We start from the raw sequence: 15,581 nt of genomic DNA on the forward strand, positions 1-15,581 counted from the left end.
ATATACATGTACACTGATATACTAAAACAGGGCACCGGGGTTGAGGTGTCAGATCTACACTACTGAAGTGTGACGTCATTTGGAACCAGAAAGTGTGGTGCAACAAGTATTGCTACTTTTAAGTATGTTTTTTTACCAATTTCCATTGTAATACAGTCCAAGTATGTGCACAATAGCAACAGAGGAGGGTCCTACAGACACTATAGATTTCTTTTAAGGAGCTTTTTTTTTAGAAACTCAGGATGGATGGTAACGATTTACAGCTACTTTACATTTGCCGGAGTTGAAATGTACATGTACATTATATTCATCATTTACAAGTTCACAGCATTAATATTCACTGCTGTGATGTCATGACCACGACACTGAATTTATAAGGCATGTCAGAAAGTACTCACAATGGCCTTCTCAATGATGCTGATGAGAATGCCAAAGACATCGACAGATACAAAAGCCTCTTGGAGGGCCAACTTCCGTCGGCCGTGAAGAACCTGGGGTATGCTGCCTGTAAAGCAACAAAACATCATTATTACTGGGCCTTTAAAATCAAGGACAGGTTCCTAGCACAAGAGCTACTACTACTACTTGAGCAGAAGCTCCCCCTCGTCAGCTGCAAAGAGCCATATTGGCAGGGAGTGTTTATTTTGTTGTTGACAATGCGACCGCAACGCTTACATTTCATACTGGTTCATGAACCAGCAATTTGCACTTCCCACCAAAGAAGCCTAGGTTGCTTGGAAAATTGTGCCCTCTCTAGGTCCAGAGCGTGGCCCAAGAGAACACATTTCTAACAGTCCTGTAGTCAAGTCCATCACAAATCCTGGCAAAAAGCCTATCGCAAGCCCTCAAGTCTTCATGCAAGTCACAAGCTTTTCAAGTGAACTGAGACAAAAGCATTCCTTCATCACAGTTGATCATGTTACTTATGACAAGTCTTGCAAAAGGACTTGTGAAGGAACTTGTAATGGACTCGACTACCACAGGCTTCAATGCTACCTTGCCACTACAAACCATTGCAACAACTCTTCCATCAAATTCAGTCAACATAATCAACTAGAAAGTGATGTCAGATTCCATAATAAGTAATCTAGATAATTAGGTACCTTCTTTATAAACAAGCTAAATTACATGGGAGCACATTTAAAGTCCGAGAACTATTAAAGAACCTTCTAATGAGAAATTTGCTCATGCCAACCACGAACACTTCTTAGGACAATGCACACTGGTCTAAGTCTGCATGCACTAACTCCGGAAGAGTGTGTGTGTTCATCATGGCTATTAAGGCAAATTCCCACAGGGAATTAAAATTGTTCCATCGAGGAGCATTCCCACAAGAACAGGAACATTCTGACTTTTGTGACATTCCCAGAAGCTGGTAATCTGTTTGACAAGCCTTTCAACTATTGCAAGATCACACTCACGGAATATTGCCAGTTGGAGTTGCTGGGGCACATTATCACTGGAGAGTTTCTGTAACACTTGCTGGATGATCTCTGACAGTTCCACTTGCCTCTTCAAGTGACAAATCCAACATTAATCACAGTTACAGCACAGATTATCTACAGGGAAAGTGTCAGTCATTTACTAGGCAGTGCTAGACCTGGTTGACTTACATACAGGATGTTTTTGATTGAAAAAAAAAATCAAACTCTTTACAAATCTATTTAGGATGTCATATTCCCACCTATCTAGGACGTCAATATTGATCCAGACAAATTAATTTCTGGTTTGTTTTTCAATACTGTTTGTTCGTTTTTAAAACCATAAATATCCATTCTGGTTTGCATATGGAATTTCAATGATTTCACAGCAATGTTTACAAGCACTGGTAGGTGCAACTACATGTGAGTGGCTGCACGGGCAGTAATGTGCTTAGTGTACAGTACGTTTGGTGTGCATGCAAGTGCTAAATGCCGTCTAGGTCATAAAATTAGCTCAACATGAAGATAGATTCTCGCGGCTACTAACTTGTTCTGGAGGGCATCCATGGGTGGCAAGCACCATGAGAACAATGCATCTTAATGCCAGTTCCTGCACCAGCTGCAGGTTACCCGCTGGAGCCACGCTGAAGTCGCTGCTGGGTACCGGCGTGTCCAGCAAGGCAAAGAGAACATCTACTGTGGCTGGGGATATTGCTACTTGGGCATTTTCCTGGGTTAAAAAAATTTCCCAAGGTTGACATTCACCTACATTGTGTATCAAAAGCTTTACAATGGAAGTATAAATAAATACCGAGGAGGAAATTAAATTTGGTACAACCAATAAAATGTAGCATTTTATAAATCACATCACCACATAATACTTCTCATTCACGAGTGAACTGCAAAGCCTACTCAATCGACAAGGTGTTTTGTGATGGTTTATCTTGTTACTTACAAATGGACGTCTGATTTGACCTGTAATGTTAAGTCAGTTTTGAGGCACTCAAAGTTCGACTTTTCGGCACACCATATGAACAAAATGGGATTTCAAAATTGCTACTGATGCTCGATCAGGTGCAAAATTATACTGCACTCCCAATTTTAAGAGGTCGGGAAAAAAATGGGTAGATCAAACATTAAGGGGCAAGTAAAATGTACAGAGAACTCTTGAGGACTACTCTGGAAAATACTGCCACTGAAGGTGTCAGTAACAAAAATGTAGTAACACAAAAACTGTGGAAACAAGCAACATACCTGTGACCCTGCTAATACAGCACCAAACATGTGAATGACTCTAACATGGGCATCGATGGACTGCAAGAGTCGCCATGTGTTCTCTTGCAAACAGTCTGTAATGACAAGCCAAGAGTTAACCTGAGAGACTGTGAGAATTTTTACAAACAAAAGTATTTGACTTTGTGACGGGGTGGAATAGGAAATGTGGAGTTTCAAATTTCTCTGTCTTCAACATGATCAATGTAAAAAATTATGACTGATGATACAGCTGGTTTTGGAATGTGAATGCTACCTCTAGCACTTTCTGATTGCCGAAAAACCACCAGAGGGTCTTGAGGATTTTGCTGAAGTGATCAATTCTGATTTTACTTGAGCAGTTTAAGGACAAAAAATGTGTCATAAGGTTCATGTGAAGTGGTTGGCATTGAAGGCTTTTGGAAGATTCCAAACAAAACACTCACAGAGTTAGTGCTTACTAAAATCATGTTCATAAATGCCTATTTAAACACGGGGAACAGCCATTCCTCCTGGTAGACAGCATGTCACTTGACCATGCACGTGCCAATCTCCATATAAGGAGATTGTTTAAGACTACTCATAAGAGAAACCTAAAATATCATGGCTAGAGGCATGTTTGAAAAACGTGCTGTAAAGCTATCGAACAGAATAATGGTAAAGTTATCATTTTTAAAAATTTGTTTTGACTTTGTTACTCAAAAGACAAGAAAGATATTTTATGAACGGAATAAGAACCTTTAAGACTGGCTCTGGCTCAGAAGAACTAATAATATCCCTCACCTTAGGCTCAAGCATCATTAGGGTCCACTCTCCTGATTCGGTCTTAAACAACAACTGGCCCAGCACATACCGGTATTTATTCCCTTAACCACTCCCTGCAGGGGATTCCGGATCCGGACACGTATGCTTTATATGCATGGCCAAGGTCTCCGAACTCGGACAAAGGGAACAGGGCATTGTAACAAAAGACCGCTACAAAAAACCCGGCTGCTGGGAATTACAGACATTTTTTCACTCTTAAAAGTGGAGATAATCCAGCCTTGTTTTGAAACAGTATACCACGGTTTGGGCCATTTAGAGCGAGCAGATAACCACCGGGCACAAAAGCGCTCCACCACCGCAGCGATGAGCCACACAGCACCACTGCATGCTAATCGGGCCCCTATTAAAAAGAGGTCACTAGCACACTGAGCCACATAAGATATGGGATGGAGGGGTACCCCCCGTCCAATCCCAATACACACTCTAGACTATTGTTACCTAACATATCCCCCTAGAAGTCTGTAAAGAATTCCTGAGATTCCGATCAAACAATGCCCAACACAAAGGCGGGGGGGTTCTCTCCGTCCCATATCTTGCTTCAAATGCTGAGCCAGGCTCTTGAAGAAAAGAGAGTTAAATAACACCGCACAATCTGGGCTCTTTTTACAAAGCTGCAGGTCTGGCTGAAATACTCAGGCGTCAATAGATTTTGTCTGTTGGGCTAGAGTGGACACCAGACAGTCCGTCAGGTGTTTGTAAGTGTTCAGTTAATGAAGATAGGAATTTTTAAAGAACTTTGAAAACAGGAAAATGATAAACATCCCAGCCTAGCATCATCAACATTGATAACTGCCCCGACAGGAAGTGCTTAATAAGAGGAGGGATTATTGAGCAGAGCGTCGTCTGGGTACAAATATGTACATGAATTTATACACAATGAATCAATACGGGCGATTCACAATCGTGCACCTCCAAGAGTTTGTAATGGGTTGGCCAATCACAACGCGTGAAATTGTTGACCCTTTCGAAATGCGCATTGGGTCGACAAATTTCACGCGTTGTGATTGGCCAACGCGTTGCAAACTCTTGGAGGCACACTATTGTGAAATGACCATATTAGAGACTTACCATAAAAGAAAGGCACTAGTTCTACGCTGAGGATGGACGGTTTATACTTGAGGAGAGATAGATTCACTTGTAGGCTAAAAAAAGGATAAGCTCCATTAAACGTCAATGGGAATGGTCACTGATCAGCAAATATGAAAGACAAAAAAGTACCAGCACTGTTTTTCCAAAACGTAGATTTGTGAACTTTAGAGCATTTTTGAGATCCAAAAATTCAAAGCAAATTTTTTTCAACTGTGGCCAACTGGCTTTGGCTGAAACAGGCACCTCCAAACCTGCACTAATGCAACACAAAACAGTCCCTTATTCACAGCACCTACAAATATGTACATTGCATGTGCAAGCAACGCCCACTTAATGAAGTGTACACAGATTGTCTGTGGAACCACAACTTGTAGTACTCACTTTCTCTGTTGCTTCCTCCAAATGTGGTACGGGTCGTACATGCACTCAAACAGATGAAGCACTTGGCTGATATAGGATACCAGCAAAGACCGATCCCCATCATCTACAGAGCTCATCTGCATGCCAAGAAAAGGTCCCAATATGCATAAGTTTTACTTTCTCTTTGTACAATTCAATATTAAAGCGATTATATGTAATGGTTATGAGTTTTAAATGATAAGCAAATTTATAGGGTCTGCTCTTATAATGCCAGTCGTGTTTCTCCAACATATGGAAACTTAAACTATGGCCAGCCTTCAGTACAAAAGTAAAAGAATAACTCACTAATTGTTAAAAATCCCACGCAGCTACTGGTATCAGAACAACAGATAATAAATGCACATACTAGATTAAAATACAAACCTACCAGTATTTAAAACGAGTGGAACAAATGTCCATTTTAAACGAATTTGAGGTAACACTAAAAACCAACCAAAACATCATATTTGCGCAAACTTTGGTTGCCATTAGTGTTGTAGGCAAATTTAGAGAACGATCTATAAGTATTAGTTTATTCATGCCATCAATATATCTGTATCAACAGTTTAGTTGATTTTGGTTTACTTGGAAGAGGCCAATCGGTATGACTCACCTTGTTTATAATGCTGGTCGTCATGGGAACAATGTATTTCAGATACTCGCATGATGCAACCAGGGCCAAGTTATCATGGTGCCTGAAACGCAAATCAATTTTTCAAAGAAGACCAAATTCCACACACATGTGCATGAGAAAAATCGACAAGAATTAGGGCAGGCATTGCCTGGCTCGGAGTGCATTATTCACAAGATATACAAATTTTGCCCTAATTTCATTAAGGTGTGTCTTAGTCAATATGCAAATGATAATAAAAATTATAATAAAAAGCATCAATGGTCAGGTCCACCACCTGCCTACTGGATCTGACAAAATCCGAATTGCTGGTAGCTCCAACAACGTTCCTTTCCCTGAATGGCAGTTAGCAATGAGATCAAACAATATTCCATAAGGTTGGCTATGTTGTTTTAAAATAAGGACAACTATTTCGAGAAGTCCAATGACTAAAAACATTTAACTGTTTTTTTTTTAATTTTACCTGCAGATGATAGTCAACGCCTGCAGCATCTGCAGTGCCAATTGGACGCTGTCCTGCAGTGCGCTGCCGCTCTCTGTGCAATGCTGGGCACACCCTGCCAGTTGCTTGGTTATGACTTGCAAGATAGTGCCAGGCAGCTTGGACATCCCTGGCCCCTCTAGGGGTTGTCTGGGGGGAGGGAGTGACATCAGGAAATGAATACTGGTATTCCATGAATTGAGTCTGCATTGGGCAAATCAACTGAAGGATTCCAATTGGGGACATTTGATTTGATGCCAAACAAAGTTGTTATATTTGACAGTTAAACGTCCACATTGAAGAAGAGTACAAAATTGCAGAAAAATTGTGTTGAAAAAAACTGAATTGCAGCTACACTTTAAGGAGCAATGCGTATTCCCAAATGGGGACAGTGGTCTACAGGCGTGCATGCTAACTCAACAACAGCGTATACCCAATGGGAATACAGCAGATTCCTACAAGAAACACTGCGTTCCTTTAAGGAGTGTTCCAATGGGAACAAAACTATTCTGAATTTGTGAGACAAACTTTTTTGGAATCATTCTATGTTGAACTACAGTCCACCATTCACTAGACTCACCCTTCTTCCAGATGTCTGAACTCCAAGTCTATTTCTCGGTTGTAGTTCTCTATGAACCTCTCAAGATACTTCTGGAAGAACTGTACGTCCGACTGCAAAAGAAATACGGGCATGGTTTCATTGTTTCCCAGTTACAACATCAGAAAATTTACTGTCTATTTTGTTAATAATTCCAAAAATCTGCTTAACTTCAACTCTTAGATACAGCTCGCTGCTTAGAGGAAAGAATCATATAGTTCTTAAACGTAGCGTCTCAGGCTGGATCCTTTGGGGGAAGATCCCTGGCCTAAGCCAAGACTGGATTACAGAAACCGATGCCTCAAGAGGATACACTTACGTTACTGGTGTAGAGCATCCATAATTGGTAGAGCTGCTCATTGCCACTCTCAGGCCCGGGGTCCTGGCCTTGATCCTGGGCGTGGTCCGGGTCCGGGCTGGGCTCTGTTGATGACATGCTGGGGGTGCTAAGAGAAACTCTGCACAAGCCGGGTGGTTACATAATGGGGACCTGCTCAGGAAGGACTTCCTTGCCTATCTGCAAAAAGTGATCAGATAATTTCCATGGCAGAGTGAGACTTTATTTGACTCTCATGGTTAAAAATGGTATTGTTCAGAGCAGAAAACTGAGACCAATTTTACACACTACATTGTATGTTTGGTGTTCTCATTTTATACATTCATGTATATAAATTTACAGTGTGTCAGGTTTTTCTTGCAAGTAGGCGACTGAAATGAAATATCAGCTTCAAGCAACAAAATGCCCATCATACAAGCAACTGGCAAATTTCAACAGACAACGTTGACCTTATCAGAAGCTCCCTTCCATGGAGAGAACTGCAAATGAAGATCCTCAATGTGCAAATGGCCTCGCACTGTCGGCTTCAGCTTCAGAGCTGTTTTTTAAATTTGTGCATGATGGATACCTCATGACAGAGAGGTGGAAATTATGAACTAACAATTATTCTGTGGGAAGATGTTTGACAAAAATTTCACTAAGTACCCCCATGAGAAGGATGCCGATTGCCAAGCAGCATTTTTTCCTTAAATATACCGGTAAAGCATCTATTTAATTGAAGAACAGACATGAAGAGGTTCACATGTAGATAGGGTACATACTGGACATGTACATGTACATACATGTACATGTAAGTACTGATGATACCGGTACATGTATGTACTGTATGTCTTGAGGCACCATACATGTACATGTACAGTACATCTATCAATAAATTCTTCAAGCTTTTTCTCCCCCACCAAGACAATAAAAATTACTGTATCAGCCACTGGATAATCAGTAATGTTCAGTTGCAAATGTGTACAAGTACGGTACATGTGCGTGACAGACAGAATCAGCTAGGTTTCAAGGACTTACATGTACATGTATTGCTCATACCATGTTAAAGAAAAATCACACAGCAGCAGTGAACAATTTCATTTTCAAAAATGTACAACATGCAAATTACATATGTATATGTATATGTATTTTGTACTGTAAGAACACAATTGTATATGGAATTCTCTGAAAGTTTTGAAGAGGAATAAGTATATAAGAGGAAGTGTGTATGATGCAGAACATGTACATGCACATATGTCCATGTACATGCATGTACATGTATGTACATGCATGATGGAAATTGCTCACAGGCCAGCAAGGTGAACCCAATGAACCACAAGTACAGTAGAACTCCAAGCTATTTTCACAATTTGGTTAATGCCCAAGTAACCATTCTTAAACACATAAACTGAACGAGTGGACCTACAAAAGGGTTACCGTACACAGGACGTGGAAATGCAAAACAGCACTCAAATACAATTATGCACATATAAATCTTTCCAGCAATCAACAATCTCGTCAAGCTTGTCAGATCCTTTTATCAGTACATGTACATGTATAACAGGAAACATAATTTATTATGTGTATGATATTTTTATCTCTGTTTAACCTTGTATTTTGGTAGATGTCACAATTGCAACTTGAGTGCAACATGTTTTTTTTTTTGGAAATATCAACACAAGATATGGAAACTGTGTCAGACAGCACAGACATGCACTGTGTCGATAAAACACACAGAAGCAGTGCAATTTGCCAAACAGGAAGATCTGAATTTTAAAACATGCCAGTACTCTGTAGTATTGAGATTCATGCATATTGTAAATGACAACATGGTCATCAAACATGTATGAAGTAAGTGTGCGTGCAACGTCTTAATGTATCGGTACACTGTACATGATGTACACAAATTAGCACTGCCAGGGTACACATGCAAACAATAAGTTCTGTACAGTACATGTAGTTTCATCATAACCAATGATTCAAAATGTAGTTTGAGGACATCATTGGACAAACTTGAGTGATACATATCATATAATTTGCCGAGGGAAATTTTTCAAGTAACAGAAACAAGATGCCAGTAGGACACGTACATGTATCTCCAACAAATAATAAACTTTTAAAGGAACTTTTACCAAAACTACATACACCGGGTACATACGTGTACATGTGTATGTGTAGACGTGTGTATCAGACATGTTCATTTACCTGCATGTATCCAGTACACAAGGTTTTGCTTTTACTATCACTGAAAATGCAGTCCCTGATATTGAAAAATACAATATCAGGTGAAATCTAACCTTCATCACTTTAAACTTAATTCAAAAATAATGTTCCTTACCATAGACACCCAAAACAGGTGCACCCATGACTGTGGCTAGGCACATGTACCACTAGTTGGTTTTCTCCCCGACTGATTTGAAAGATCAGGGCTTCTATTGAAAAACCTGATGGACACGTACATGTACAGTGATTCTACTTGTGCGTCCTACATGTACATACATCATGTACAGTTACATACAGTACATGTACATAGATATCAGCCCTCCTACAATCTACCTGTAGGTCTAATTGGGCTAAAATGGTCCATATACGTACACTGGTACATTGTTGTTTAACCACTTTTTAATGATGCAGTGTTTTAAAAATAGGAACCTACATGAATGTGCAATGCACTACCATAACCACAATCTGGAAATACATTTGAAAAAAAGTTTAAATCCTATCAACATGTATGTACAGTACATGTACATGTACCCTGCTCAAAGTCCAGGGTCTGATATTTGGATCAGTTTACCTTCTCACATTTCACAAGCAAACAGCACTCAACAGTATTGGCTACTAATCAGACTACATGTACATGTATATCATTATTTGGTTTTCTCTCTGATTCAGAAACAAAATATGCATGTTTGTGTGGTGATACGGGGAGAGGGGTTTTCCCTTCGTTAAAATCGGAGGCTTGGAGTGCGACTGATGTTTGGTCATGAATGGTGATGTACAATGTATGTACAGGTATGCCTTCATACATGTACATACACATAAAAAAAAAAGGAAACTTAGAGATTTTTTACTTACTTTATACAGGGCAGAATACAGTACATGTACATAAAGTATTACACATACATGCATCAGTTGCCTGAAGTTTACCTGTAACACTATGAAATACACTTCTAGAAAGTCATTCAAATAATTTTGTAACCAAGTAATGGATTTTACCCCTTTTTACTGTTTTTCGGCTTGGAATATTTGATACAAAAATAATTATTCAGATGTTTGATGATCAATCAAATACATGTACATGAATACTCAGCACAGGAATAGGAAAAGAACCAGTCTTGATGCTGAAGGCCCATCAGAACTTCTGTACACAGGGGGACCAGTATGGAACCAAGGCCACAGAGGTGTCCCCTGGACTAGGAGAGATTAATGTCACGGACTACCAACCTTGAAAGGTTTTACTTCCACCCTCTCCTCTCCCCCCCCCCATAGAGCCATTTCTACTCTGTGCACAGATGAAGGAAACAGCTCCAGACTCAAGTTTGTACAAGTACGTCTGGTATGCCATGTCACAGGCAACAGATGCAACTTGATAAAGTTGCCCGCCAAAAAAGGTTTAATGGCACATGCTGAAAGCAATATAAACTACATGTATGCATGTCAAAACATGTTTACAAAATGTAAATCTGAACATTTTTATGAAATAAGGCCAGAAATACTACACAGTTACAAGTGTAATGTACAGTGCATACACTGTATTTTTCAACTCAATTTTCATTAACATGTACCGCACATGTACATGTACATTGCTGGTACTGGTAAATTTGCACACAGAACAGATTTCAAAACTTGTGTTCCACACTGGAAGACCTCTTCAAGTTGTTTGTTTAATTGACATGTCATTTGTGGAATTTCTGACATTGACAGTCCATGCATTGGAAGAAGTGTTCTCAAATTCAAGTTATAAATCTTTAGTAAAGATTGATAACTTGAATTTGGTAAGAAATTTACACCTATTTGGGGTTGAAGTTGAAATCCCATGTTCAATCCTTTAACAGCAATGGTAAAGAAAGTTTGAATGCATACATGTTAGGCCCATACATCCACACATCACATTGCAGATCTTACTCTGCGTACATGTATGAACATGTACATGTAGCATGTATGCACTTGACACATGCATTAATTTCTATAGTGACAACAGCTCTAGAGATTGGAATTAAATATGATCCTGTCCCTTCTACGCACATGACCCGACCAAAAACACAACAGTCCGCTATCATCAAAAAGCTTTAAAATTTCCTTCACGGAGAAACATGAAAATATTCGTTGAAACATTTGAGAAAGACAAATAATTTTGGACTCTTCAGATCTCAAGTAGCTATTTTCCGTGGCTTGTGACTTGACTTGTAACTGCCAGCTTGAGCTTATGAGTATGACTTGACTAAGGGCTTGTAAAAAAAGTGAATTGTGACCTGAATTGGACAGCCAAAATTTATAAATTGTTACCAACACAAGTTCAAAGGTACCAGTACATGTGCATGTACTCAAACGACCCAACAAACTATTCAATCATGTACACTGTACATGTAGCGCTATTAATTCACGCCTTACCTGTATGTGCATTTAAAAAATCAGAATTTGTTTGGCCAGGGCTTTGACTTCTTGAGTCTGGTCTGCCCTGCTGATGCATGACTTACATGTACATGTATATTAATGTGGGACTTGACGTGTACTTGGAAAAAGAGACTTTGACTTGCCTTATGTTTAGACCAACTGACTTGTACGTAAGTGATTACTTGACTTGTGATGGGACCCAATGATGTTATCACTGCTTTATGCTGTACCTTTTTTTACCTTTCACATGCCTTTATGCTGCACATTCCATATATGACAGGCTAGAGCACAAAATGAGGGTCCATACAAAAATCCCTTCACAATTCATTCACCTTGGTGTATACTCTTTGGTGTAACCTTCCTTGAATTCTCTAAGCCTTAAATCCAACACAAATTGTGAATTAGGCATGTTTGGGGTCTATTCTGAAGTAGCGTAGAAGTTTTAAAACATTTCTTTGTGGCATTTATCATGTTTACAATTAATGTCTGGAAAGATTTAAGCTGGCTGAAAACGTCTCAATATAGCTCTGACCAAAAAAATAGTTCTGGCAGTCCATTTTTACATCTGAGTCAATCCATGATCAATCTTTTCCGGTGTACATGAATTGTATCTGGCCACCACAAGTATGTACTCTCTACAAAACATTGAAAATCCCACCTGAACTTAATTTTCATAAAAGACAAGCCTGTTCAGTTTGGGAGATGCTGGTGCAAGTCTTATTTAATTAAAGCATGAGAACCGTGATGGTAAAAGAAAGAACTCGTTGCCTAGGCTCTGTCGATTATAGATAACTGGCAATATTGATACATCGGCGGCTCAATATCGATAATACCTACATGTGTACATGTATATTTCAAATTTTGTGAAGAATATGTTTTCAAGCTCAAAACCAATGGCATAATTCGTGCATAACTGAACACCTTTTGTGGAAAGGAGACTTAGGTCCCTACATGTACCAATTGGTCCTATAAACCATGCAGCATTCACAAACTTTTTAATCTTTCCAAACAAAATCACTGACAACATCAATAACCAGCAGTCAGAACGGTATACTTGTAAATGTACTCAAATGCGAAGGCCCGTATACTCCGGCTAGTTTCATTGCTTCCCGGGACAGTAAATTCCTCCTTCAACCAATCACAATTGATGAGACTGCTATGTCACAATGTGACATAAACATACATCACCCAAACTATTGCATGTATGCAGACAGGGCGCAGGCATCTGATGCATCATTCATACATGTACAAGTTCGGGCAGCGGGTATTTCTTAACCACTCGACGATTTTGTCTGTTGTCACAGTATGCAAAAAGTACACACACAAGTACCAGGTAAAATTTACTAATGTTGAAGTCACGGCCACATGAACATGTAAAAAAGTCTTCCAGCTTCATGTCTTCCAGCATGACAGCCGTCAAAGCTCCGCTGCAACGCTGTGGTACCAAACCCTATAAGGTTTGGTACCGCAGACACAAGGGTAGTTTACAGTTTGTGTATGCATTTTCCCTAGTGTGGAAAGGTGCCCTGCTAAATGTATGTGCTTGATGCACATGAGTTCTTACATGTACATGTACAATTTACTAGCACATACGATGCAAAAATCATTATACATACACATGCATGTACATTTACACCACACATTATACATACACATTACATACCCATATACATACCCATTATACATGTACATACACATGCATGTACATTTACACCACACAGCTGTTTACTTTTTACCACTTTTTATAAGCTTTTGTGAAGAGGAAAACAACAAATCAATGGTACATTTGCGGACTGCTATTCTTGTTGGCCATGAAAAATGGACACTGTTATTTCAAGACAAGATAACAACTAATACAGCTTCATTTTTTTCACTATATCGGCACTTTCGACACGGTATATCAATATCAATGGTAAAGTGGTATTGCTCAATATATTGGATATTATCTTTGCCTCTTTCCACACAAGTACACATATTCACAATGGCTTGCATGTACAACTTACCGGTAACTTACATGTATGTAAAATACTTCCACTGACCACTCCCACTTTTTTTCGAGTAGTAAACTGGGGTGCTGTACTCCTCACTTTCAAATTTTGACTTTTATAGGTTGTACTGGTAGCTCAACAACTAATAGGCCAGGTTAAGTTTTAACCCCTTCGCGCCGGGAAGCGGCTATAGCCACCGTAAAAATTGAGATCCTCAGCCCGCTTTTCAGCTATTATTCTCCGTCCGTGCTCGAGCAATCACGGGGAAAGAAGGCAGACCCTGGCTCATGTATGTACATGTATGGTAATTGGTCTTTGTGTGTTGCCTTCAAAAGAGCAAGAAATATGAAACAGAAATTGTTAAGAGTCAAACTACCATTACAAGTTGAGCTCTCCCAACAACTCCCCATAGAATATGGGTTCTTCAAGGAACCACAGGAGCCAAATGAAACTTTACAAATATTGCTCACCCTACTGAAAGAACAAAACATAACCACATAAATCCATTGGCAGTTATACACTGAAACCTCCAATCTACATGTACACACATGGGAACAATTAAATAACACATTAAAACACCAACGAGTCAGCCCCTGGATCGTCTGAACCACTATGTTCAACTGAAGAGTGCCCACTTGCTAGGTACAACAGCATTCTGTTGCTACAAAAGAGGGCCTGCAAAATAATCCTCTACTCGCACCCCACCCCATATTATAAATTAAAAAATCAAAAAGGGTATTCACCCCCACATCTTATGTCTGCTGATAACCAAACCACAAAACGGACATAAAAAGGGACGGGCAAACACAGACTTGTAACAGCAAGTCCAAACATGTCAGCCATCGAGGAATGTTGGAAGGGTACGATGGGAGAGTGCCATTTCTCTAACACAACTTCACATCACTTTTTGGAAGCAATTTTCCACAACTGTGGAATCAGAAAGAAAAGATGATTGACTGAAGGCGGAATTGGTGACAAATTGTGCAGTAAGATTGACTGATGGAGCTAATATCAAGTGATCGCACATACCGAAGATCGCACCCAACAGACCTACATATCAATACTTAATCCTCCCCAAGTTGAACTGCATCCTTGGATTCGACGCAGCTATTATTTCAATTTTCACGTACAAAATGAACAACAGGGAACTGCACATGTACATGTGCTCTGCACGTCCCAAGCAGACTATAAAACTATGTACATATACAAGCATGACACGGTGTAATTATACCCCACCCCATTCCAAAACAAAATGAAACTGACACCGTCTGACTGTGCAGTGACACGACTATAGTCATGATCATGATGGTGGTCTTTTTTTACTCACCAACCTTGATTCAACTGTGGTTAACGTCAACTTCAGGGTACGTCAGCCTCAAAAATTAATCAAGGTGTACGTATAAAACGTCATTGGTCATAAAAGGCTTAAATTTTTCCCTGAAAGTCTTCGAAAGACGATTAAGTTGGGATTCTCGAAGGCACAAGTTCCAAACATATCGCGCATGAATCACACGCGCAGCTCATCGGCCAAAAAAATCTACTTCCCCAGACAGATTCCCTGTAGCTGAAAACCGCCAAACTAGTTCGAAGCGTCAGGGTGTAGGATAAGCTGCTGGGGATAGTAGCCGTGTCCAAAAAGGGCTCCGAGAGCTACGGCTACGTCTCTTGTCAGCGCGTCTTTCCAATGGAGAGAAGATCTAGACCTAGTTCTAGTATAGACAACAGAGAGACGCGTCAGACACAATTACGGAGACCTTAAGGGGACAAACTATTATTTGTTATAATTTAGTTCCTTCGAAATTTTCGTCCCTAGAAATTATTTCGTTCAAGTCTTATTTCCTTCCCTCGAAATAATATTTCCTTCCATCAAAAATAATATTACGGAGGCTCAAAGTGACCATTCGTGTTTCAGGTGCGTGGTGAAAGGTGTTGTTTGCTGCAAAATGGTCTTCAATCTGTGAATGCCCA

The 15,581-nt window shown here is 39.7% G+C and overlaps 1 protein-coding gene across 4 annotated transcripts in view; it reads right to left on the bottom strand.

The window, feature by feature from the left end:
* LOC110973084 (neurobeachin-like protein 1) overlaps positions 1 to 15,162 on the bottom strand; it is a 56,061-nt gene extending 40,899 nt beyond the window's left edge. For 3 of the 4 annotated variants that reach the window (XM_022223564.2, XM_087133925.1, XM_087133927.1), the window contains exons 1-11: positions 14,945 to 15,162; positions 7,015 to 7,212; positions 6,678 to 6,769; positions 6,080 to 6,247; positions 5,599 to 5,680; positions 4,968 to 5,083; positions 4,566 to 4,639; positions 2,676 to 2,770; positions 1,969 to 2,151; positions 1,422 to 1,512; positions 399 to 505 (exon numbers count right to left, since the gene is read on the bottom strand). In XM_022223564.2, coding sequence (XP_022079256.2) covers positions 399 to 505; positions 1,422 to 1,512; positions 1,969 to 2,151; positions 2,676 to 2,770; positions 4,566 to 4,639; positions 4,968 to 5,083; positions 5,599 to 5,680; positions 6,080 to 6,247; positions 6,678 to 6,769; positions 7,015 to 7,131 — 1,125 coding nt within the window. In that variant the 5' untranslated portion in view covers positions 7,132 to 7,212; positions 14,945 to 15,162. Of the gene's footprint in view, positions 1 to 398; positions 506 to 1,421; positions 1,513 to 1,968; positions 2,152 to 2,675; positions 2,771 to 4,565; positions 4,640 to 4,967; positions 5,084 to 5,598; positions 5,681 to 6,079; positions 6,248 to 6,677; positions 6,770 to 7,014; positions 7,213 to 14,940 lie in introns of all 4 variants that reach the window. The other variant, XM_087133926.1, reaches the window with a different exon arrangement.
* Positions 15,163 to 15,581: the final 419 nt, after the last annotated feature.

The sequence above is a fragment of the Acanthaster planci genome, linkage group LG03, assembly GCF_054643075.1.
Source record: "Acanthaster planci isolate LZ-2023a linkage group LG03, COTS_SCS, whole genome shotgun sequence".
Classification (NCBI taxonomy): Eukaryota; Metazoa; Echinodermata; class Asteroidea; order Valvatida; family Acanthasteridae; genus Acanthaster; species Acanthaster planci.